This window comes from Coregonus clupeaformis, chromosome 18 (assembly GCF_020615455.1).
Source record: "Coregonus clupeaformis isolate EN_2021a chromosome 18, ASM2061545v1, whole genome shotgun sequence".
NCBI lineage: Eukaryota > Metazoa > Chordata > Actinopteri > Salmoniformes > Salmonidae > Coregonus > Coregonus clupeaformis.
In genome coordinates, this window is record NC_059209.1 from 53,713,769 (window position 1) to 53,738,680 (window position 24,912).

General features: G+C 42.0%; 1 protein-coding gene across 1 annotated transcript in view; it reads right to left on the reverse strand.

Moving 5' to 3' along the window:
* LOC121573393 (single-stranded DNA-binding protein 2) overlaps nucleotides 1–24,487 on the reverse strand; it is a 113,139-nt gene extending 88,652 nt beyond the window's left edge. The window contains exon 1 of the mRNA XM_041885335.1: nucleotides 24,095–24,487. Coding sequence (XP_041741269.1) covers nucleotides 24,095–24,150 — 56 coding nt within the window. The 5' untranslated portion in view covers nucleotides 24,151–24,487. The remainder of the gene's footprint in view (nucleotides 1–24,094) is intronic.
* Between the last annotated feature and the right edge of the window lie 425 nt (nucleotides 24,488–24,912).

A 24,912-nucleotide genomic window follows, 5' to 3' on the forward strand; every position in this document is an offset into this window, starting at 1 on the left:
ATACCACTTAGTGACTGAGCCGTTGTTGCTCCTAGATGTTTCCACTTCACAATAACAGCACTTACAGTTGACCGGGGCTGCTCTAGCAGGGCAGAAATTTGATGAACTGACTTGTTGGAAAGGTGGCCACGTTTAAAGTCACTGAGCTCTTCAATAAGGCAATTCTACTGTCAATGTTTCTCTATGGAGATTGCATGGCTGTGTGCTCGATTTTATACACCTGTCAGCAACAGTATATAAATAGCCGAATCCACTAATTTGAAGGGGTGTCCACATACCTTTGTATATATAGTGTATTAAGGAACACCTAACTATAGAAGACTCGCATTACTCCTTTCAGCAATTACAAATTCCAAGGGTACATCATGAGGTTGGAGTAAGATCTTTCAGATACAAAGGGCCAACTGACTGGAATAATTTACCTATAGAAATCATGGCATTAAAATCACACAGTGAATTTAAGAAAGCCCTTTTTCAAATGTTAAAAACAAACTCTTTGTGTTTAACAAATAGAAACATATTTTTTAATATGTACTGTATGTATGTATATATTATAGGTACTTAATTTTATTATTTGTATTAGTAGTTGTAGCAGTAGTTTTTATTAGTTGTAAGCCTATTAGTTTGACAACTCTTTGTTTAATCTAAGTATTTGTTTTAAATCATTATTATTATTAGACAGTAGTTGCCATATTATTCTTGTTTCTAAGTACTGTTAGTTTTTTGTTTTTCATTCGTTTTTTTATTTGGACACTCAAGATGGTGCATCTCAAGAGATTTCATCCTGAAAAGATTTCAAATAAATACAGTTGACAACTTACAGTAACTGACAAAAGCTACCATTAAGGTTATCCATACAGTGGCAGCTTTAACACAATGTATACACTCTTGGAAAAAAAGCTGATATTTGGAACCTAAAAGTTTTTTGGGGCTGTCCCCATAGGAGAACCATTTGAATAAAAAAATGTGGCTCCAGGAAGAACCCTTTTGGAACCCTTTTTTCTAAGAGTGTACATAGTCAACATGAGTTTCTGTATAATATGTCAACATGCATCATACTCATCTCAACAATTTATCATTTCATACAAGAATGGACTATAGTACACAGAGGGCCCTGGCAGGTATGCAATATAGTAACAAACTAGAATTCCCAGTCTAACCTAACCCTTCAGTAGAGGAATTTTGGGAGTTCAAAATCTGTTCCTCTGATCCAACGTCATGCATATCAAGGTAAGTCAGGAGAATGCTCATATCCTGTAGAATAGCTCTGTGTTCTTTGGCGCACCTCAGAGCAGCCCTCCTGTTTACCTTTCATTAACTCCAGCTCCCACAACCCCCCCCTCGCCATGCCATCCCAGGCCAAAGATCACAGACACCATTCACAAAAATGAAGTCACTCAGGAGAGACAACAACGCTAAGGTGTTGAAGTGATCTTAAATAAGACATCTCAGTCTTAATTCTCCCCCCCAAAAAACATTGTATTTTCCTACTGGCTCTGACTTACTGATCACTTCTTTATTGAGGGAAAATGTACTACCCCGACTGTGATGTGGTTGTCTCACCTAGCTATCTTAAGATTAATGCACTAACTGGAAGTGGCTCTGGATAAGAGCGTCTGTTTAATGACTCTAATGTAAATGATGGGGATGATAAAGTGACAGATTTACACTTATCCTCTTCCAAGTTAGCCTGGAGTTGTTGCACTGCCTCCTGCTACAAAAGTGACACTAACCATGACAGCCTATTAGTTTTTGCTGAAGACGACTGATACACAATCAATCAATCAAATTGATTTTATAAAGCCCTTTTTACATCAGCAGTTGTCACAAAGTGCTATACAGAACCCCAAAGAGCAAGCAATGCAGAAGCATGGTGGCTAGGAAAAACTCATTAGAAAGGCAGGAACCTAGGAAGAAACCTAGAGAGGAACCAGACTCTTAGGGATGGCCAGTCCTCTTCTGGCTGTGCCGGGTGGAGATAAAAGTACATGGCCATTAAGGCCAGATCATTCTTCAAGCCGTTCAAACGTTCATAGATGACCAGCAGGGTCAAATAATAACCACAGTGGTTATAGAGAGTGCAGCAGTCCAACACCTCAGGAGTAAATGTCAGTACAGAGGCTACATTGATCCATGGCGCATGGAACACAGGGCCAACCCCCCAGCTTATTACAACCTACAACCTTAATCGCAACTAGCTAACCCCTGTAACAACTTACCCCTGTAACAACTAGCTAACCCTTGTAATAACCTATCCCTATTCACAACTAGTTAACCCCTGTAACAACCAACCCCTACTAACAACTAGCTAACCCCAGTAACAACCTAACACTATTCACAACTAGCTAACCCCTGTAACAACCTACCCCTGTAACAACTAGCTAACCCCTGTAACAACCGATCCTTACTCACAACTAGCTAACCCCGTAACAAACTACCCGTTTTCACAACTAGCTAACCCCTGTAACAACCTATACCTACTCACAACTAGCTAATCCCTGTAACATCCTATACCTACTCACAACTAGCTAATCCCTGTAACAAACAACCCCTATTCACAACTAGCTAATCCCTGTAATAACCTACCCCTGTAACAACTAGCTAACACCTGTAACAACCTATCCTTACTCACAACTAGCTAACCCCTGTAACAACCTACCCCTACACACAACTAGCTAACCCCTGTAACAATCTACCACTATTCACAACTAGCTAACCCCTGTAACAACCTACCCCTACACACAACTAGCTAATCCCTGTAACAACCTATACCTACTCAAAACTAGCTAATCCCTGTAACAAACAACCCCTATTCACAACTAGCTAATCCCTGTAACAACCTACCCCTGTAACAACTAGCTAACATCTGTAACAACCTATCCTTACTCACAACTAGCTAACCCCTGTAACAACCTACCCCTACAAACAACTAGCTAACCCCTGTAACAACCTACCCCTACACACAACTAGCTAACCCTTGTAACAACCTACCACTATTCACAACTAGCTAACCCCTGTAACAACCTACCCCTACACACAATTAGCTAACCCCTGTAACAACCTACCACTATTCACAACTAGCTAACCCCTGTAACAACCTACCCCTACTTACAACTAGCTAATCCCTGTAACAACCTACCCCTAATCACAACTAGCTAACCCCGGTCTCCCATGGTTTATTTATTTGCACCAAAGAAAATGCGTGATAGACAACAATACAGATAAAAACAAAATCTACTAATTATAAATGTATAAATGAATTGATTAGTAATCACGTAAAAAAATAATAAAGTATGTGAGTTTGTGAGAGTTAGGCTATATGGTGGAGATTACTGAATAGTTTGGTTCATCAGGCTGACCACCAGTCTTCGCCTGAAGTTATTGAGGGATGATGATATTTTGGCAATGTGAAGATAAGAATTCCAGAGTTTGGTACCTCTACATCTGATAGACTAGAGAATTGTCTATGTGAGGTGCAGCAGTGTGGAGGGTGAAGGGTATCGCAGTGTCTTGTGTTATATACAGTTTATAGCCAATTATATGTACAGTGGGGAAAAAAAGTATTTAGTCAGCCACCAATTGTGCAAGTTCTCCCACTTAATCATAGGTACACGTCAACTATGACAGACAAATTTAGATTTTTTTTCTCCAGAAAATCACATTGTAGGATTTTTTATGAATTTATATGCAAATTATGGTGGAAAATAAGTATTTGGTCACCTACAAACAAGCAAGATTTCTGGCTCTCACAGACCTGTAACTTCTTCTTTAAGAGGCTCCTCTGTCCTCCACTCGTTACCTGTATTAATGGCACCTGTTTGAACTTGTTATCAGTATAAAAGACACCTGTCCACAACCTCAAACAGTCACACTCCAAACTCCACTATGGCCAAGACCAAAGAGCTGTCAAAGGACACCAGAAACAAAATTATAGACCTGCACCAGGCTGGGAAGACTGAATCTGCAATAGGTAAGCAGCTTGGTTTGAAGAAATCAACTGTGGGAGCAATTATTAGGAAATGGAAGACATACAAGACCACTGATAATCTCCCTCGATCTGGGGCTCCACGCAAGATCTCACCCGTGGGGTCAAAATGGTCACAAGAACGGTGAGCAAAAATCCCAGAACCACACGGGGGGACCTAGTGAATGACCTGCAGAGAGCTGGGACCAAAGTAACAAAGCCTACCATCAGTAACACACTACGCCACCAGGGACTCAAATCCTGCAGTGCCAGACGTGTCCCCCTGCTTAAGCCAGTACATGTCCAGGCCCGTCTGAAGTTTGCTAGAGTGCATTTGGATGATCCAGAAGAGGATTGTCAGATGAAACCAAAATAGAACTTTTTGGTAAAAACTCAACTCGTCGTGTTTGGAGGACAAACAATGCTGAGTTGCATCCAAAGAACACGATACCTACTGTGAAGCATGGGGGTGGAAACATCATGCTTTGGGGCTGTTTTTCTGCAAAGGGACCAGGACGACTGATCCGTGTAAAGGAAAGAATGAATGGGGCCATGTATCGTGAGATTTTGAGTGAAAACCTCCTTCCATCAGCAAGGGCATTGAAGATGAAACATGGCTGGGTCTTTCAGCATGACAATGATCCCAAACACACCGCCCGGGCAACGAAGGAGGTGGCTTCGTAAGAAGCATTTCAAGGTCCTGGAGTGGCCTAGCCAGTTTCCAGATCTCAACCCCCATAGAAAATCTTTGGAGGGAGTTGAAAGTCCGTGTTGCCCAGCAACAGCCACAAAACATCACTGCTCTAGAGGAGATCTGCATGGAGGAATGGGCCAAAATACCAGCAACAGTGTGTGAAAACCTTGTGAAGACTTACAGAAAACGTTTGACCTGTGTCATTGCCAACAAAGGGTATATAACAAAGTATTGAGAAACTTTTGTTATTGACCAAATACTTATTTTCCACCATAATTTGCAAATAAATTCATTAAAAATCCTACATTGTGATTTTCTGGAATTTTTTTTCTCATTTTGTCTGTCATAGTTGACGTGTACCTATGATGAAAATTACAGGCCTCTCTCATCTTTTTAAGTGGGAGAACTTGCACAATTGGTGGCTGACTAAATACTTTTTCCCCCCACTGTATAATCCTGAAAACCGTAATAATGCAATTTAGAAAGTAATATTTCATGATCAACCGCGTCAAACACTTTGGATAAATCTAAAAAGATGCCAAGAGTGTATTCATTGTTGTTCAGGGCTGTAAAGATTTTATCCACAAATTGCAATAGAGCCATTTCTGTGGAGTAGTTTTTACGAAAACCATATTGGTGCTCATATAGAATACAGTGTTGATAAAAAAATTTAAACATTATCTTATACACCAATTTTTCTAGGATTTTAGAAAAACATGGTAGTACAGATATTGGGTGATAATTTGTAAAAAATCTGGGATCCCTAGATTTATAGAGGGGGATAACTTTGGCAATTTTCAAATCTTTAGGAACAATACCAGTTTGCATTGATTTGGGGAAGATATACATTAGAGGTTCAGTATTCGAGGGAGACACTGATTTCACCAAAGAGGCAACAATCTCATCATGACCTGCTGCTGATATCTTTAACTTACCAATTACCTCCATCACCTCTATTACATCAGGAGGATCAAACTGAAGCAGAGAAGGGAAATGTTCCTTAATGTAATCCAAGGGATTTCCATCAGATTTCTCTATTTTCTTTGACAGAGAGGAACCCACATTCACAAAAAATATATTACATCCACATGAAACAACATCAGGATCACTATAGGTCTTATTTCCAACAATAAATTGAGATGGAATAGTTCTAGATGCCTTTTTCTTATTCTACAGTTGATTGATGATTTTCCAAGCTGACCTTATATTATTTAAGGATTCTTGAAATGTGTTAGTAAAATAAAATTTTCGGGATATCTGAACTAGGTGAGTAAATTTGTTCTTATACTTTTTGTAATTTGCAGAATTCACAGGAGAGGGATTTGTGAGAAACTTTTTGTACAACTTGTTTTTTTTAACTGAGGATTTTTGGAGACCGGTTTTAAACCAATGTTTCCAGAACCCTTCTGCTGCTCTCTTACATGGTTTAACTAAGGGAAAGCACTGGTGAAATACAGAATGAAAGATGTGAGAAAACTCTGGTAAGCAGACTCCACATCGGCCTGATTATAAAAAATGTCCCATGAAATATCATAAATCAGTTCTCACAATTACTTTTGTTAAATATTCTACCCTCAATGCTACTAATCATTCCCATCTGTTCATTTCCAGCTGCCAAAGAGAAGTGGAAAATAAAGTACACAGTATAAAGTATACCTGTATTAGCCACATTATTCAAAGAATTTGTAAAACATATTATCAATAAGGGCGGCAGATTAACTGATCACGCTTGTGGGCTTATAGATGAGGAGATACAGATAGCTGGAATATAAAATATTCAAAACGTCAAATGTCAGTGAGTGGTTCTCACTTTTAAATACGTTTATGTTGTAATCACCCAATAGAAAACACCCTTTATCTTCATTATAAATCAAATCCAAGGTTGATGCAAGGATATCAATAAAACCACCAATGTCAGAATCGGTGGCCGATAGATACATCCAATTACCACTTTTTTACCACCAAAAAATGAACAGGAGGGAATTTCCATAAAAAGAGATTAAACGTCAATGTTATCAGATGTAAGTGCAAGGTCCTCTCTTACAAAGAATTGAAAATGTTTATGATCAAAAATGGACACTCCCCCTCCCACTCTTGAGGTTCTACAGTGGTGAACAGCATTATAAGGAAACATGGTTCAGTCTCGCATTAAAAGACAAGAATGAAAAGCAGCATACACTACAGCTTGTGAGGATCACAATAATGCACCTCTGCCCTAGAGTCCAACTCCAAGCATGTTAGTGCTCCACCGTTAGTGGCTGACCCTTTAAACAGGAGCCTGTGATCAGGGTCAGGGCAACATGTCGGCTCAGTAGTGTGTGTCAATGTGATTGACTAACAAACCTCACTCTCTCTCTCAGTAGTAGGAACATGAGCAGGAAACCACCCTCGTCTAGCTCCTCTGGAAAATAACAAATGAGTGGAGCTGCAATTAAGAACGGAAGGGGGGAGGGAGGGGGTGGGGGAGGGTACCGCAAATCCCCTGTCCTTTCTTCTGATCGTGATAAATAGACAAAACAGAATGCTAAGGAGTTTGAAAATGAAAAGTAGTTATAGTTCATTGTCATTGGTTCAGACTGGCTCTGGCCTAACATAAGAGACAACAATGTTCTCAGCTGGGACAACAGGAAAAACCAGATTATCAGACAGGGTGAGGAGAAATCCATTAACAGAAAAATTCTATCTCCTCTCATTTTTAGTTCCATTTTAATTGGTTTGTTTAGTTTAGATTGAGTCACAGTTTACAGAGTTCCTTTAATTTCACAGTTCAAAGGACACCGCCCGATTTCCAGCAGAGCTTTCCTTGTTTACATTTCTTTAAGTGATTACAGTACATTTCGAGTGCAATTCTTCTGCAACTCATGTTTGCAGATGGAACTTTGTCATCATTCAAGTTCATTTATTTGTCTAGACATGTAAAGTATGGAATGGTTCAGTCACTGGCTGTGTAACTGTGTACTATCTAAAGCACAGTATAGTCCTTGATCAGAATGATCTGAATGGACAGCATGTTGACAGCACTGTAGGCTCCGTGAGTCATAGTAAATGAAAAGTCAATGATAACTTGAATGGAGTACGTCACAGTCTGGCAATGAATGTCTAAAACACATGCTTACACAGCATGCACACACGCACGCACACACACACACACACACACACGAGCGGTGAGTGAGCCCGGTGTGTTCCCTGTTCTCTACCATCCCCTGCCTGACCCCAGCCGACGCCTCCTTGTCTTAGAATGTCAGACCTGGAATGTGGCTGCTGGAACATTTTCCTGCTAGCTCCTGAGCTCCGAGAGTTTTAGAGTAATTGTTGAACTCACACAATGTAACATTTCACACTACTACCAAGAACACCAGATACAAAAAGCTGCGAAGGGCTATATGTTATATGTAAGGTTGTTCTAACACCGGTAAGTTACGTTCTACTGAACAATTAGATCCTGGAAATTGAACCAGGTGAAGACAATGGTGACAGCAATAATACTATTAGCTCTATAGATGTTTCTATTTCAGCCTGTAGGAAATATACTTGAAATGCCCATCTATGACCTTATTCCTGTACTACCAGTGATATTGAAAGTTGAAGCAGACAGTCGTCACAGACAATACCCAGTGTTGCCCAACTCACACTGAGATCTGTCTATGATGTCATCCCTCCCTCTCCTGCTTCTCTCTCTGATTGAGAAATAACTTTAAGTGGATCCTATAAATGCCAAGCGCTCTGCCAGCCATTTAAGTCCTGGACAGGGAAACATACAGCCCTGCGTTCAGAGGGGAGAAAATGTCATATAGAACTTTAGAAGGTTCAGTGGCAGTAATATGTATGTTGTAATGTAAGAGGAGCGGGTAGGAAGGTACATTTATGGATGATTAAAAGGAAGAACTCTGTGGCCTCACACTCTAACACAGATGATGAAAATGAAATAGCAAGAGACAGCGAGAGGGAGGAAAGCGAGAGAGAGATAGAGACAGAGAGAGAGAGAATAAGCGAGAGAGAGAGAGAGAGAGAGAGAGAGAGATGGAGAGATAGAGAGAGAGAGAGAGAGAGAGAGAGAGAGAGAGAGAGAGAGAGAGAGAGAGAGAGAGAGAGAGAGAGAGAGAGAGAGAGAGAATAAGAGAGACAGAGTGAGAAGAGGGAGAGATAGAGAGGGAGGGAGAGAGTGTGAGAGAGAGAGCAAGCGAGACTGAGGCAATTCCTAAGCCTGGCCGTCACACATGCTTAACCTTGCGCTAGCGCCTGGGTGATGCTGCTTGCATATCAATGATGGAGGAAATATCAGAGGATACAGGCCTCCACTGCTGTAGGAGAGAGAGAGAGAGAGAGAGAGAGAGAGAGAGAGAGAGAGAGAGAGAGAGAGAGAGAGAGAGAGAGAGAGAGAGAGAGAGAGAGAGAGAGAGAGAGAGAGAGAGAGAGAGAGAGAGAGAGAGAGAGAGAGAGAGAGAGAGAGAGAGAGAACAGGAGCTCAGTAACAACAGCAGCATAGAGTATAGGGCGACTCCACGCCAGCATGGCCGAAAATATTAGAGATTGTATAATATTACAGATTGTTCTCGCAATTCTCACATAAAAAAATAATTGGGAGGAAGGATGTTTAAGATGCTTTTTACATTTGTATCAAGTATCACAAATAATTTTTGAGAAATTCATGATAAAGGTGGCCATTTAAGACCCTATGATCTGTGAACCGTGCATGATACAGACAACATCTGGGTGTCATTATACTCATAGTGTGCTCTAAAATATGGAGTATGGCTATATCATGAAATACAATGTTTCACATTAATTAATTCAACATAAAAAATATTAATATGAAAAAGTACCCTTCTTGATTTATACTGAACAAAAATATAAATGCAACATGCAAATATTTTCAAATATTTTACTGAGTTACAGTTCATATCAGGAAATCAGTCAATTTAAATAATTTCATTAGGCCCTAATCTATGGATTTCACATGACTGGGCAGGGGTGCAGCTATTGGTGGCCCTGGGAGGGCATATGCCCACCCACTGGGGAGCCAGGCCCAGCCAATCAGAATGAGTTTTTCCCCACAAAAGGGCTTTATTACAAACATAAATATAGTTTTCAGCACCCACCTCAGACGATCCCGTAAGTGAAGAAGCCGGATGTGGAGGTCCTGGGTTGGCGTGGTCACACGTGGTCTGCGGTTTTGTGAGGCCGGATGAACGTACTGCCAAATTCTCTAAAACGAGGTTGGAGGCAGCTTATGGTAGAGAATTAACATTCAATTCTCTAGCAACAGCTCTGGTGGACATTCCTGCAGTCAGCATGCCAATTGCACGCTCCCTCAAAACTTGAGACATCTGTGGCATTGTGTTGTGTGACAAAACTGCACATTTTAAAGTGGCCTTTTATTGTCCCCAGCACAAAGTGCACCTGTGTAATGATCATGCTGTTTAATCAGCTTCTTGATATGCCACACCTGTCTGGTGGATGGATTATCTTGGCAAATGAGAAATGCTCACTAACAGGGATGTAAACAAATTTGTGCACAACATTTGAGAGAAATAAGCTTTTTGTGCGTATGGAAAATGTCTGGGACTTTTATCTTTCGCTCATGAAACATGGGACCAACACTTTACATGTTGTGTTTATATTTTTGTTCAGTGTAGCTTATTTTTAGGCATATTGTTTGAAACAATATACTCTTCAAACATCACATTTTCAGAGTGGCCTCTCTGCTGCTTTTGAAGAAATTATCAATGAAAGAAATTGACATTATAGGTCATTAACCAGCCCTCCTGCATATTCAGCAAATCACCAGCAGAGGGAGTTCCCTTTGAATCCATTTTCCCATTCACTGTGTTGGTGGTGCTCCTAAAATATATCATAACTTTAAAAGTTGCAGAGAGCCCACTCTGGAAATTTGATGTGCTTGTAGAGTATATTGTTTAAAACAATATGTAAAGAAATAAACAAAATCAAAAAGGGTAGCTTTGGGATATTTATAGTTTTAATGTTGAATAAATTCATGTGTAAAATTGTATTACAGAATGTAGCGGTACTCCATATTTTAGAGCACACTATTAGGAGTATAATGGCACCAAGGTGTTCTGTATCATGTACGGTTCACGGATCATTGGGTCTTACATTCGGCATTACATCTCACATGTATAGGTCTAAAAATGGCCACTTTCATGATAAAAGAAAAAATGTAAAATGTAAAAAGCATATCAAACATACTTCCTCCCAATGAAGTTTCTTTGTGAGAATTGCCAGAACAATCTGAGATACCCAAAATATTTTTGGGCTATGTGGACATACGCACATACAGTGGGGAAAAAAAGTATTTAGTCAGCCACCAATTGTGCAAGTTCTCCCACTTAAAAAGATGAGAGAGGCCTGTAATTTTCATCATAGGTACACGTCAACTATGACAGACAAATTGAGAAAAAAAAATCCAGAAAATCACATTGTAGGATTTTTTATGAATTTATTTGCAAATTATGGTGGAAAATAAGTATTTGGTCACCTACAAACAAGCAAGATTTCTGGCTCTCACAGACCTGTAACTTCTTCTTTAAGAGGCTCCTCTGTCCTCCACTCGTTACCTGTATTAATGGCACCTGTTTGAACTTGTTATCAGTATAAAAGACACCTGTCCACAACCTCAAACAGTCACACTCCATACTCCACTATGGCCAAGACCAAAGAGCTGTCAAAGGACACCAGAAACAAAATTGTAGACCTGCACCAGGCTGGGAAGACTGAATCTGCAATAGGTAAGCAGCTTGGTTTGAAGAAATCAACTGTGGGAGCAATTATTAGGAAATGGAAGACATACAAGACCACTGATAATCTCCCTCGATCTGGGGCTCCACGCAAGATCTCACCCCGTGGGGTCAAAATGATCACAAGAACGGTGAGCAAAAATCCCAGAACCACACGGGGGGACCTAGTGAATGACCTGCAGAGAGCTGGGACCAAAGTAACAAAGCCTACCATCAGTAACACACTACGCCGCCAGGGACTCAAATCCTGCAGTGCCAGATGTGTCCCCCTGCTTAAGCCAGTACATGTCCAGGCCCGTCTGAAGTTTGCTAGAGTGCATTTGGATGATCCAGAAGAGGATTGGGAGAATGTCATATGGTCAGATGAAACCAAAATAGAACTTTTTTGGTAAAAACTCAACTCGTCGTGTTTGGAGGACAAAGAATGCTGAGTTGCATCCAAAGAACACCATACCTACTGTGAAGCATGGGGGTGGAAACATCATACTTTGGGGCTGTTTTTCTGCAAAGGGACCAGGACGACTGATCCGTGTAAAGGAAAGAATGAATGGGGCCATGTATCGTGAGATTTTGAGTGAAAACCTCCTTCCATCAGCAAGGGCATTGAAGATGAAACATGGCTGGGTCTTTCAGCATGATAATGATCCCAAACACACCGCCCCGGCAACGAAGGAGTGGCTTCGTAAGAAGCATTTCAAGGTCCTGGAGTGGCCTAGCCAGTCTCCAGATCTCAACCCCATAGAAAATCTTTGGAGGGAGTTGAAAGTCCGTGTTGCCCAGCGACAGCCCCAAAACATCACTAATCTAGAGGAGATCTGCATGGAGGAATGGGCCAAAATACCAGCAACAGTGTGTGAAAACCTTGTGAAGACTTACAGAAAACGTTTGACCTGTGTCATTGCCAACAAAGGGTATATAACAAAGTATTGAGAAACTTTTGTTATTGACCAAATACTTATTTTCCACCATAATTTGTAAATAAATTCATTAAAAATCCTACAATGTGATTTTCTGTAAAAAAAAATCTCATTTTGTCTGTCCTAGTTGACGTGTACCTATGAAGAAAATTACAGGCCTCTCTCATCTTTTTAAGTGGGAGAACTTGCACAATTGGTGGCTGACTAAATACTTTTTTCCCCCACTGTAGACACACACAGCAACATTGAACATACTAGACAGACACTCGTACAACCCCCAAAAAATTTGACATGCTAAATAAGAAACATATTAGAAGAGACATGAAGATAAAAGCTATCTAATTAAGAAGTATAAAAGCAAAATAAGCAAACAAGATAAAATACAACAGACAACTATGGGTCTGACTGATCTTTTGGTGTGTGTGTGTATGTATTTTCCCGTTGCGTTTACTTGTAGTCTGTTCTGGGGTTACAGGAAAAGCTGTGCCGGAGTGTCCATACCGTGGTTACTGGGCATTTAGTGTCACCGTGGGCAGCACAAAACTTCCTGCCAAAACCACGAGCGCTACCGCTAACTATAAGGATGGTGTACACATGGAGACATGGAGAGGGAAGGTTACACTCAATCTCTCTCTCTCTCTCGCTCGCTCTCTCTCTCTCTCTCTCTCTCTCTCTCTCTCTCTCTCTCTCTCTCTCTCTCTCTCTCTCTCTCTCTCTCTCTCTCTCTCTCTCTCTCTCTCTCTCTCTCTCTCTCTCTCTCTTCTCTCTCTCTCTCTCTCTCTCTCTCTCTCTCTCTCTCTCTCTCTCTCTCTCTCTCTCTCTCTCTCTCTCTCTCTCTCTCTCTCTCACACACACACACACACACACACACACACACACACACACACACACACACACAGAGTAGACTCAGAGAGAGGAGATACCAGAGGCAGAGAGGAGGAGAGAGAGTCAGAGAGAGGAGTTACCTGAGGCAGAGAGGAGGAGAGAGAGTCAGAGAGAGGAGTTACCTGAGGCAGAGAGGAGGAGAGAGAGTCAGAGAGAGGAGTTACCTGAGGCAGAGAGGAGAAGAGAGTCAGAGAGAGGAGTTACTTGAGGCAGAGAGGAGGAGAGAGAGTCAGAGAGAGGAGTTACCTGAGGCAGAGAGGAGGAGAGAGTCAGAGAGAGGAGTTACTGGAGGCAGAGAGGAGGAGAGAGTCAGAGAGAGGAGTTACCTGAGGCAGAGAGGAGGAGAGAGTCAGAGAGAGGAGTTACCTGAGGCAGAGAGGAGGAGAGAGTCAGAGAGAGGAGTTACTGGAGGCAGAGAGGAGGAGAGAGTCAGAGAGAGGAGTTACAGGAGTCAGAGATGAGGAGAGAGTCAGAGAGAGGAGTTACAGGAGGCAGAGAGGAGGAGAGAGTCAGAGAGAGGAGTTACCTGAGGCAGAGAGGAGGAGAGAGTCAGAGAGAGGAGTTACTGGAGGCAGAGAGGAGGAGAGAGTCAGAGAGAGGAGTTACCTGAGGCAGAGAGGAGAGAGAGAGTCAGAGAGATGAGTTACTGGAGGCAGAGAGGAGGAGAGAGAGTCAGAGAGAGGTGTTACTGGAGGCAGAGAGGAGGAGAGAGTCAGAGAGAGGAGTTACCTGAGGCAGAGAGGAGGAGAGAGTCAGAGAGAGGAGTTACTGGAGGCAGAGAGGAGGAGAGAGAGTCAGAGAGAGGAGTTACTGGAGGCAGAGAGGAGGAGAGAGAGTCAGAGAGAGGAGTTACTGGAGGCAAAAAGGAGGAGAGAGAGTCAGAGTGTGTCTAATTAAACAGCCGTGTTCTGGGATGCCCCCGGGGTCCTGAGGGATGTGATGGGTGATAAACTCAGCCATCCGTTCCCCGTCTTTTGAACGGAGAGAAGAAAGACTTTCAGGATCCTATGCCCTCTTATCCTTTCTTCTACATCCTCCTTTCATGCTATCTGATAGAGACAAAGGGCTTGTGTCACGTCCGGAGGACCACGAGACGTCCCGTGAGGATGCCTGATGTGATGTGGGGTCCTCTTTGCTGAGTGACACATTGCCCCCCTGTTCTGTCTGTCAATCAAGGACTGACTCCCTGTTAGAGCTCAGTAAGACGTAGCTGCTTTGATAGTTGCTGTACATCTTTAGCAGGTAACACGATCGAAAGACAAGGAGGGCTCTATACAGATAAAAGAGGACTTTAGGCGGCTATACAGCAGACTACTAGTGTTTTCTGACAAAGCCTTGTTGTGTTGTCATCACTGCTATTTGCAGAGGCTTTATGGGCCATGTTAGATACAGGATTTCTCTTTGACTTTGATTTTGTAATCCGAGATTGGCACTAATCTGAGGGACTGGTGAATTAAAAAATTTAGACAATCATGTCTTTCATAGTTCCTCATATCTGTGTGTCTAAATTAGGCTTGGGCGGTATACAGATTTTCATATTGTCATACTGTCCTTCTCTCGTCCCGGGATTTACGGTATTACCGGCATGGCACACAAGGGGTGCTAAAAAACGCAAGAAAAACCCATTGGGCCTCTATTACCAGAATGCTAATAAAATTAGCACAAACTAATAGTGAAATCACATAGACGCTGTTAACTAAACGCTAACGAGCAAAAACAAACATAAACAAATTGCAAAGACAGGCAAATCCAGCTCATAAACTTATCTGATGGCAAACATTTAGTAGTGAATTGCATCCAAGTGTAACTTCATCACTTCATGTGCGCAGCACAACAGAGATCGGCGATAGATATACAACGCTATGGACTCACCAGCTCGCTGTCTCCCGTTGTGCCATTTACAAACAAGCACGTGACTGGCTCAACTGTTCTGGGGAACGGTAAGCTTCATCATGTCAAATAATGTCAAATAATGTCAAATAATGCGACAGGTGAAATGAAGAACACAATCTGCTTTATCTCCTAACGTATTGCACAAGTGGACTGCAGGTATTAACTTAAAAAGTAGCTACAAATATTCACATTTATTGAAAAACGTCAAAGAAATAGTATACCCCGGTATACGGTATACGATATACGGTATACCGCCCAAGCCTAGTCTGAATGACAACAATATTGAGTAGGTGACAATTCTCTCTGTTGTCGTCAAGAGAGCAGATAAGCTATTAGCACTACAATTATTACTGGAGTTCAACTGAACTGCCATTCATAAAGCCAGCCTGTCAGACAGATGGGGTTAGATGTGGACGGGTTGACCCATATGGGAAAGTGGTGTAGCCTAGGCAGACAGGAGCTAAGACAGGCTTACTGGATGGACAGTTTACCAACAATATATTCTCCACTGACCTAGCAGAGGAGAGTTTAACTGGTCTTTCACTGATGTTTTTACATGAGTTCTGTCTGGACCTTGGCCAGCAGAACCAGGTGTGGTCACTTCCCAGTGTAAGCGATCTATGAGTGGGAGATGTGTGTTAAGTGCTGGGGTCAGATGAGCAGCCATTAGAAAGCATCAGACCATGAGGTCCTCCAGGACACCTGACCCTCATCTGACCTCAACTACACAGAGGATCTTTCTTCTCTCTATGCTTTTCTTTCTCATGATCATTCACTCACTCATCTCTCTTTCCTTATTTTTCTTCCGTGCAAACTCACTCACCTGTCACTAGCCTAGTGGTTAAGAGCGTTGGGCCAGTAACCCAAAGGTCGCTAATTCGAATCCCCGAGCCATCTAGGTGAAAAATGTACCATTGAGCAAGGCACTTAACCCTAGTTGCTCCAGTAAGTTGCTCTGGATAGGAGTGTCTGCTAAATGACTAAAATTTTTTAAAAAATCTTACATATACTCAGCATCTTTCAACTGGTTTCAATGTAAAACATGGATAGGTAGACTGATGTTTCAAGCACCTGCATCTGGTGATAGTTCTGTCCAGTCAGAGCCAGGAGAGTGGGAGCCAGCAGGAGGCTATGTAGCTAAATCAGTATCTGATGTACAGTATGGCCTACAGTAAGGATCCTCCAGGTACCCTAAGCAGCTCCTGTGACGTTCAGTGCAGTCTGTGGCAGCCAGAACTGGCTCTGTAAAAGAGGATAAACACTCCCAGCATGCACTGCTCTGCCTCAGTCAGGAGCGATGCTGTGTCGGCAGCTTCCTGCCAGGAGCGGGAGGTGTCTCACGTGCCTATGTCTAAGCCAGGAGATGGAAAGAAACTGTGTGTGTGTGAAAGTATGCGACAAGGTGAGGATCCAGAGACAGTGAGTAGCCTACTTATTTCCGTAGGGGTGCTGAGTGTGCTGCAGCACCCCCTGGAAAATCAGATTTAAAAAAAGTATTAATAAACAAAAGTAGGCCTGTATTAGCAGACCGTTATAGCCATCTATAGCACATGCAAGAACAATTTTCCCGCGGCTATGCTTATTTTTCTATTTGTTTGCACGCTAGCCTGCAGAGGTTTGCAGATGAATGGAACAAGCACCGGTCTGATTCACCAAGCGAAACCTCAGTCACTCAGTCAAGCACAAAATAAGCTATACCAAGCAACATAGCAACATTGAGATTGCCAGAAAGCATGGATACAGCTTTAACAACGGTTACATTTCAATCACAATTCTGTATCACACAAGTGCCAAGATGCTCTGATCAACAGCAGCTGAATTCAACCAAGGAAAACCCCTGTTGGTTTTACAACAGGTTCTTCCCTAAGCAAATTATACTAAGGGAAGGGAACAGTGTACCGAGGGAGGAGTGTTTCAATTGCATTCTTTTGTTTTGAAAGGAAGATAACTTGGTTTATAACCCTGGGTCTCAGCCATGGACTCCGGACAGGAGCAAACATATTCAAACCTTTTCAAACTGAACTGACGTGAACATTTCAAGACACGTTGAAACTTTCTGAAACAGGCACGGAGAAGTGCACTTGACCCTGGTTTGTCCTCTCAGAACATTTCTTGAACAGTTCAGTGGTGCTGTGCTGTCACTTGTCATTACATCAGGCAGAGAGAGAGAGGGGGGAGAGGGGAGAGAGTCAGAGAGAAAGAGAGAGAGAGAGAGAGAGGGTGGAGAAAACCAGACCTTACTCCTACTTCATCTAACATGACCCCAGTAGTGAGAATACAACATTCATCAATAGTTCACAGCACAGAGACGCGTAGGTGTATTAGACACACACCTTCACATTGATACACAGGCTACATCGGCTAGACGCCATGGCCCTGTCTCTGTAGGGAGCCATTTGTAGGTCAATACTACAACACTGTAAACCAGACGTGTCAAACATATGGCCCGCGGGCCGAAGGGGGTCCAATCCGGCCCACGGGTGGTTTGAGTAAAAAAATATATTTATTTATACAACGGGTGGGTTTTATTCTGAATGCTGATTGGTTAAAACTGCATTCCAGCCGGTGTCTATTCCACAAGTTACCACCAGCTAAATCTAGGACGTTAAAATGCCGATTTACACTGTTGCATCTGACTGCGCAATCCACTGTCTCATCAACCCAGTCAGGCACTTTATAAACTTGATCTCCACTATAAAAAGCATCTAGACATTATCTCACATTTCTTTTAGACTAACATTTAGTTTTCAACAGCAGAGATTTGTATAAACCTTGCTGTCTGTCTCTCCGACATTTGCAACATTGTTTCAATATTCAAATTAGATCTCCAGCTGTCCCACAGTATTGAACGTGTCGGGAGTCGGGATGAGATAGAAAGGCAGGCAGCGTTTCTCAGCTGGTCGAAATCATGAGTCAGCTGGCATCATTTTTATGGATATATACAAAAAAAGGTCAATTGAAAAAAGGTCAAACGAAACGCAGCTAATTTGCAGTCTTTACAGCTTCAGTTTGAAGTGATTGTGTTACTGTAGCTGTGTTGTTGGCTAGCTCCGCTGAACAACATTGTGCTGACGAGTGAGCACATTCTCTATGCCAGGCGAATTCGCGTCTCATTAGCTCATTGTTATGGATGTATCCAAATAAATGTCACTAGAAAACAGCTTAAACAAATGCTATTGCGGCTACTTTACTGTTATTCTGGCTGAACTTTTTGACGTGACTGTAAGTTAGCCGTAGTTGGCTAGCTAGCAAGCAAGCGATAAGAACGTTGCCAGGCAGTATGGCAATGGGTCGCGTCTATAGATACAGAACAAAAAGAACGAACGACTGGGTCGCGTCTCTAGAAACCCTAGATTTGTGTCGGGACTATATCTTGTGGAAGGATGAAATAGTACGAATAAATTAATCAAAATAACGTCATTAATGAAAATATGTCAATCATTATTTGAATGTTGGTAACCCGTTGTATAAAAGTGATAATGCCCTCAAAGCCGGTGTTTGTTGGATATATTGGCACGGTTTCTAACAACACCTGTGCCAATACATCCAACAAACACCGGCTTCTCGGGCATTATCACTTAAATACAGTACCAGTCAAAAGTTTGGACACACCTACTAATTCCAGGGTTTTTCAAGAAACTGTATGAATATAGGTCAATTTTTTTCTCCATTAATATACAGGACCAGTCAAAAGTTTGGACACGCCTACTCATTCAAGGGTTTTTCTTTATTTTTACTATTTTCTACATTGTAGAATAATAGTGGAGACAACAAAACTATGAAATAACAAGAACTTTCAAGAACTTTAAAAGTTTCTTCAAGTGCAGTCGCAAAAACCATCAAGCGCTATGATGAAACTGGCTCTCATGAGGACCACCACAGGAAAGGAAGACCCAGAGTTACCTTTGCTGCAGAGGATAAGTTCATTAGAGTTACCAGCCTCAGAAATTGCAGCCCAAATAAATGCTTCACAGAGTTCAAGTAACAGACACATCTCAACATCAACTGTTCAGAGGAGACTGTGTGAATCAGGCCTTCATGGTCGAATTGCTGCAAAGAAACCACTACTAAAGGACACCAATAAGATGAAGAGACTTGCTTGGGCCAAGAAACCTGAGCAATGGACACTAGACCGGTGGAAATGTGTCCTTTGGTCTGATGAGTCCAAATTTGAGATTTTTGGTTCTAACCGCCGTGTCTTTGTGAGACGCGGTGTGGGTGAACGGATGATCTCCACATGTGCATTTCCCACCGTAAAGCATGGAGGAGGAGGTGTTATGGTGTGGGGGTGCTTTGCTGGTGACACTGTCTGTGATTTATTTAGAATTCAACACAATTAACCAGCATGACTACCATAGCATTCTGCACGATTCGCCATCCCATCTGGTTTAGGCTTAGTGGGACTATCATTTGTTTTTCAACAGGACAATGACCCTACACACCTCCAGGCTGTGTAAGGGCTATTCTACCAAGAAGGAGAGTGATGGAGTGCTGCATCAGATGACCTGGCCTCCACAATCCCCCGACCTCAACCAAATTGAGATTGTTTGGGATGAGTCGGACCGCAGAGTGAAGGAACAGCAGCCAACAAGTGCTCAGCATATGTGGGAACTCCTTCAAGACTGTTGGAAAAGCGTTCCAGGTGAAGCTGGTTGAGATAATACCAAGAGTGTGCAAAGCTGTCCTCAAGGCAATGGGTGGCTACTTTGAAGAATCTAAAATCTAAAATATATTTTGATTTGTTTAACACTTTTTTGGTTACTAGATGATTCCATATGTGTTATTTCATAGTTTTAATGTCTTCACTATTATTCTACAATGTAGAAAATAGTAAAAATAAAGGAAAACCCTTGAATGAGTAGGCGTGTCCAAACTTTTGACTGGTCCTGTATATTAATGGAGATTTTTTTAAACCTATATTCATACAGTTTTTTGACTGTCCAGCTCGCTAATAATCACTAGACAGGAAGCATAGAAAATTCAAAATAAGATGGCTAGAGGACTATTTTATTTTTATTTTGACGGCAAGGAAATATAAGACATTTTCAGTGCGGCCCCCCGGACCTCATTGAAGACTGAATGCGGCCCCCGGGGCAAAATGAGTTCAACACCCCTGCTGTAAACTAATGAGCCAGCAAATTCCCCAGTCCCTCTCTCTCTCTCTCTCTCTCTCTCTCCCTCCTTCCCTCACTCTCCCTGCATCTGTCAATCTGTTGCTCTCCATTTCTCTCTCCCTCTGATTCCTGCTGTGTAGCAGAAATGAGAAACAACTGAAGAGAAGACGGTGCTGGCTGAACTGTGTGTTAGATACAGAGACACCACACTGATCAGTAGGACTGTGTGCTACAAAACATGCAACTCCCTCTCTTCTGTCCTCTCTTCTTCTCATACTCACTTGTCCTCTTTCTTCTCCTCTTTTCCAGTTCATCTCTTCCTCTCCCTTGTCCTATATTTTTCGTTCACATGAGACTTTCTTTCCATGTATATTTCTGCATTTACCAAAGTGTTCTTAGCTCGAACAGGTAAACAAACAATTTCCAAGGTGTAAGACATTTTGAAGTCTAGAGTGGGTATCTGTATGTATTTTTCACAAGGACACGTATTTCACACGTATATTTAACAAAAGTATGTGTGTACAGTAGGATAATGAGGCCCCAGGAGAGCTAGGCTGTACTGTACTGTACCATAGGTGAACCATGGACAATCATACATCTACTATTATTCCCATTCAGACTGGCTTACCAACAGACACACACACACAATGTATCAACAACTTTGTCTTTTCCATGCCTATCTAGAGGAAGCCCTATGAGGAATATATATCTCTCTCTCTCTCTCTCTCTCTCAATTCAATTTCAATTTAAGGGCTTTATTGGCATGGGAAACGTGTGTTAACATTGCCAAAGCAAGGGAAGTAGATAGTAAACAAAAGTGAAATAAACAATAAATATTAACAGTAAACATTACACTCAGAAGTCTCTCTCTCTCTGTGTCAGTGACAGATAAGGCAGAGATGGAGCTACGGGGTAGAGTGCCATCCATCCCCTTGTGTTGTTGCTGACCGCTCTCAGTATTCGTCAATGAAACCTGGGACTATGCGGATGTGTCTGGACATCCTACTGCTGACAGAAATAAATGAAATAATTAATAGTATTGAAGTGAGAAATAGTCTACTGCTATGAACTGAACCCTTGGTGGGTTCATCTTATCGGACGAAACAGACTCTTTTCATCCGGGACCAACATAACCGATGGTGAGTTTCCCTGAGAACCTATCCGCACCTGTAACACGTCGGTGCCTTCCAAAGCAGGTGTGAACAATCTGAGCACTGTAGGCTAACTATTACTGTTCTAAAGACTAGCCTACGTTTTTAAGATACACTACCGGTCAAAGGTTTTAGAACACCTACTCATTCAAGGGTTTTTCTTTATTTTTACTATTTTCTACATTGTAGAATAATAGTGAAGACATCAAAACTATGAAATAACACATATCGAATCATGTAGTAACCCAAAAAGTGTTAAACAAATCAAAATATATTTTCTATTTGAGATTCTTCAAAGTAGCCATCCTTTGCCTTGATGACAGCTTTCCACACTCTTGGCATTCTCTCAACCAGCTTCACCTGGAATGCTTTTCCAACAGTCTTGAAGGAGTTCCCACATATGCTGAGCACTTGTTGGCTGCTTTTCCTTCACTCTGCGGTCCGACTCGTCCCAAACAATCTCAATTTGGTTGAGGTCGGGGGATTGTGGAGGCCAGGTCATCTGATGCAGCACTCCATCACTCTCCTTATTGGTAGAATAGCCCTTACACAGCCTGGAGGTGTGTAGGGTCATTGTCCTGTTGAAAAACAAATGATAGTCCCACTAAGCCCATGTCTTAAAGTAATGATAGACTGTAGTTTCTCTTTGCTTATTTGAGCTGTTCTTGCCATAATATGGACTTGGTATTTTACCAAATATGGCTATCTTCTGTATACCACCCCTACCTTGTCACAACACAACTGATTGGCTCATACGCATTAAGAAGGAAATAAATTCCACAAATTAACTTTTAAGAAGGCACACCTGTTAATTTAAATGCATTCCAGGTGACTACCTCATGAAGCTGGTTGCGAGAATGCCAAGAGTGTGCAAAGCTGTCATCAAGGCAAAGGGTGGCTACTTTGAAGAATCTCAAATATAAAATATATTTAGATTTGTTTAACACTTTTTTGGTTACTACATGATTCCATATGTGTTATTTCATAGTTTTGATGTCTTCACTATTATTCTACAATGTAGAAAATAGTAAAAATAAAGAAAAACCCTTGAATGAGTAGCTGTTCTAAAACTTTTGACCGGTAGTATATATATTTAATTTACCCATATTTTTGGCAATCATGTATTAGTCCAAAATGAAACCATTAACATAATTTCATGAAATAATGTGAAGAATAGGCTACATGTACATCTCTCTCACACACCTCTCCCTTACACTTACACAAGCACGCACGCACGCACGCACACACACACGCACACACAAACACACACACACACACACAAGCCCAGCTGTTGGCGATTAGCGGTTTCAAGCTTAAGCCGTCAAAACCAAGAAAGCCTTCAAACACATCGAAGACAATTCAGAAGATGAAAAAAGTGTGGGGTCGGTTGCATAGACAGGCACATATTGCCTTTACACAGGCAGCTCCATTTCCCCCCCCCCACTAATTGGTCTTTTGACCAATCACATCAGATCTTTTCAGAGCTGATCTGATTGGTCAAAAGACCAATTAGTGAAAAAAGATCAGAATTGGGCTGCCTGTGTAAACGCAGCCTTATATACAGATGTAGGATCTTAATTTGATCACCCTGTTGCAGGAGTACTTTCCTGCAATTGTAGTGTATTTGAGGTTTAAAAATGCTTCTGAAGTTTGTCATTTCCACTTAGAAATGTCATACTTAATTTTCACTTACGAAAAATGTAACAACCCCTACAAAAATTCCCATTAGCTATAATCAACATAATAATTGAAATGTCCTGTTAATGCTGGGTTATTTTCCTGCTGAAGCAAACTGGCTCAAATTAAGATCTTACATTTGTAGACCTACTTGACGTTTATGAACACTTAGTAGAAAGCCTAGAATATGCCTACATGAATGAGTTGCTATAAGAGTGCGTCAGGTGTTTTCGTGAAGCAGAATGTTACATAACTTCTGCGACAACAACAATGTAGACCTGACCAAGTTCTCCTGTCTGTCTTGCTGGAAATGTTTTTGTCTTTAGACACGACTTTGTGCTCACTCAACAGAGACATTCGTCAGAAATAATTATGAGGCTACTGTTGGCCTTTGCATAACATGATATTAATCTTTTATAAATCTTTGACAGAAATTACATATTTTTTTGCCTACATGACAGTAGATAAGCCACCGGGCACCGGCGAGAACGCGTGAACTATTTGCTCAACTAAAGATCACATCGGTTTCAACGTGCATGCATTATAACCCAGTAGCATATTAGTTATATGTTTTTCAAAAATGTACATTGACCAGTAGGGTACACTATGCAAGTAAAAGGTTTGGTAATGGTAATGGTAGCCTAATAATAATGATTACAGATACCCGCTGCACATTACAACTCCTACCTCTACAGCCAGTAGCCTATCATGTTATTGCATAGCCACGGCTAAACTGACAAACTGTAGATTGATAAGCATTGGTGTCAAAAGATGTGCCTCTAAGAACCACGGCCATGTAAATCGGCAAGTCTCGTGCATACATTCTATATAACCATGTTCTATTGTAATCAATTTATCAAGAAATGTACATGGTCAACTTTTAAAGCATGCCAATACGCCTAGCAAAGCACCATCCATGCCTCTTCTGAGTCTTGCAATGTATCTCTTCTCCGATAGCAGCTCCTTGTGTGACTGCCCCGGACGCTCATGAACTTTCCCCATTGCCGCGATCCCCCCTCCCCCCCTCCCATGAATAAAACTTACTTTTCTCTGGCTTGGCTGTCCGACGGCACGTTGTTACTCTTGCCTTTGGCGTACATGCTTGCAGAGAGCTCCGATTGTCACGCACCTGTCAACCCATCACAACCTCCCTGGGTACAGCCCCGTCACCATGGTGACACAAGCAGCGTCGCTTTCCATTGGTTGTCCCGGTATTTCAGCACGCCCATTTTCTGTGGTAACCGCAAGTGACTGACAGTTGGCTAGCCACGCCCTTCCGAATACCCCCCCTCTCTGTTTGCCTCTCTCTCTCCTTCCGCCTGCCTTGGCTGTATGTGTGTTGGAAAGGTGCTGCCTGGCTCTCCCTGGCGCACACACACGCACATTTACACACAGAGAAGTACACTCTCACGCACCCTCACAGACAGACACACACACATACACACACACACACAGAAGCACTCAAGCATGCACACTCACACACACTCCCTCTCTGCTCTCTCTCTCACTTTCTCACACACCCTCTACACACACAGACACAGACACACACACACATCCGCACTCCCTCCCTCCATTCTCCTCTCTCATTGCAAGGGGGGATTTGAAACCGTCCGAATAGGATTTTAAACAACTGGCTGTTCCTTTTATAGACAATCACACCCTCTACCGACGCACAGACAGCGCATTGCGCAAACAACCCTCACAAATATGAACTGGAATTATGGGTCTATTACATAGCCAATGTTGAACTTGAGAATGGGTGTAGAATGGGAAGAGACTGGCAAACAGAGGGTCAGTGGTTAGAGATCCAACAACATTCTGTAGTGCTGTTGTATCCCCTCCTCATGGAGAAAAGCATGTGT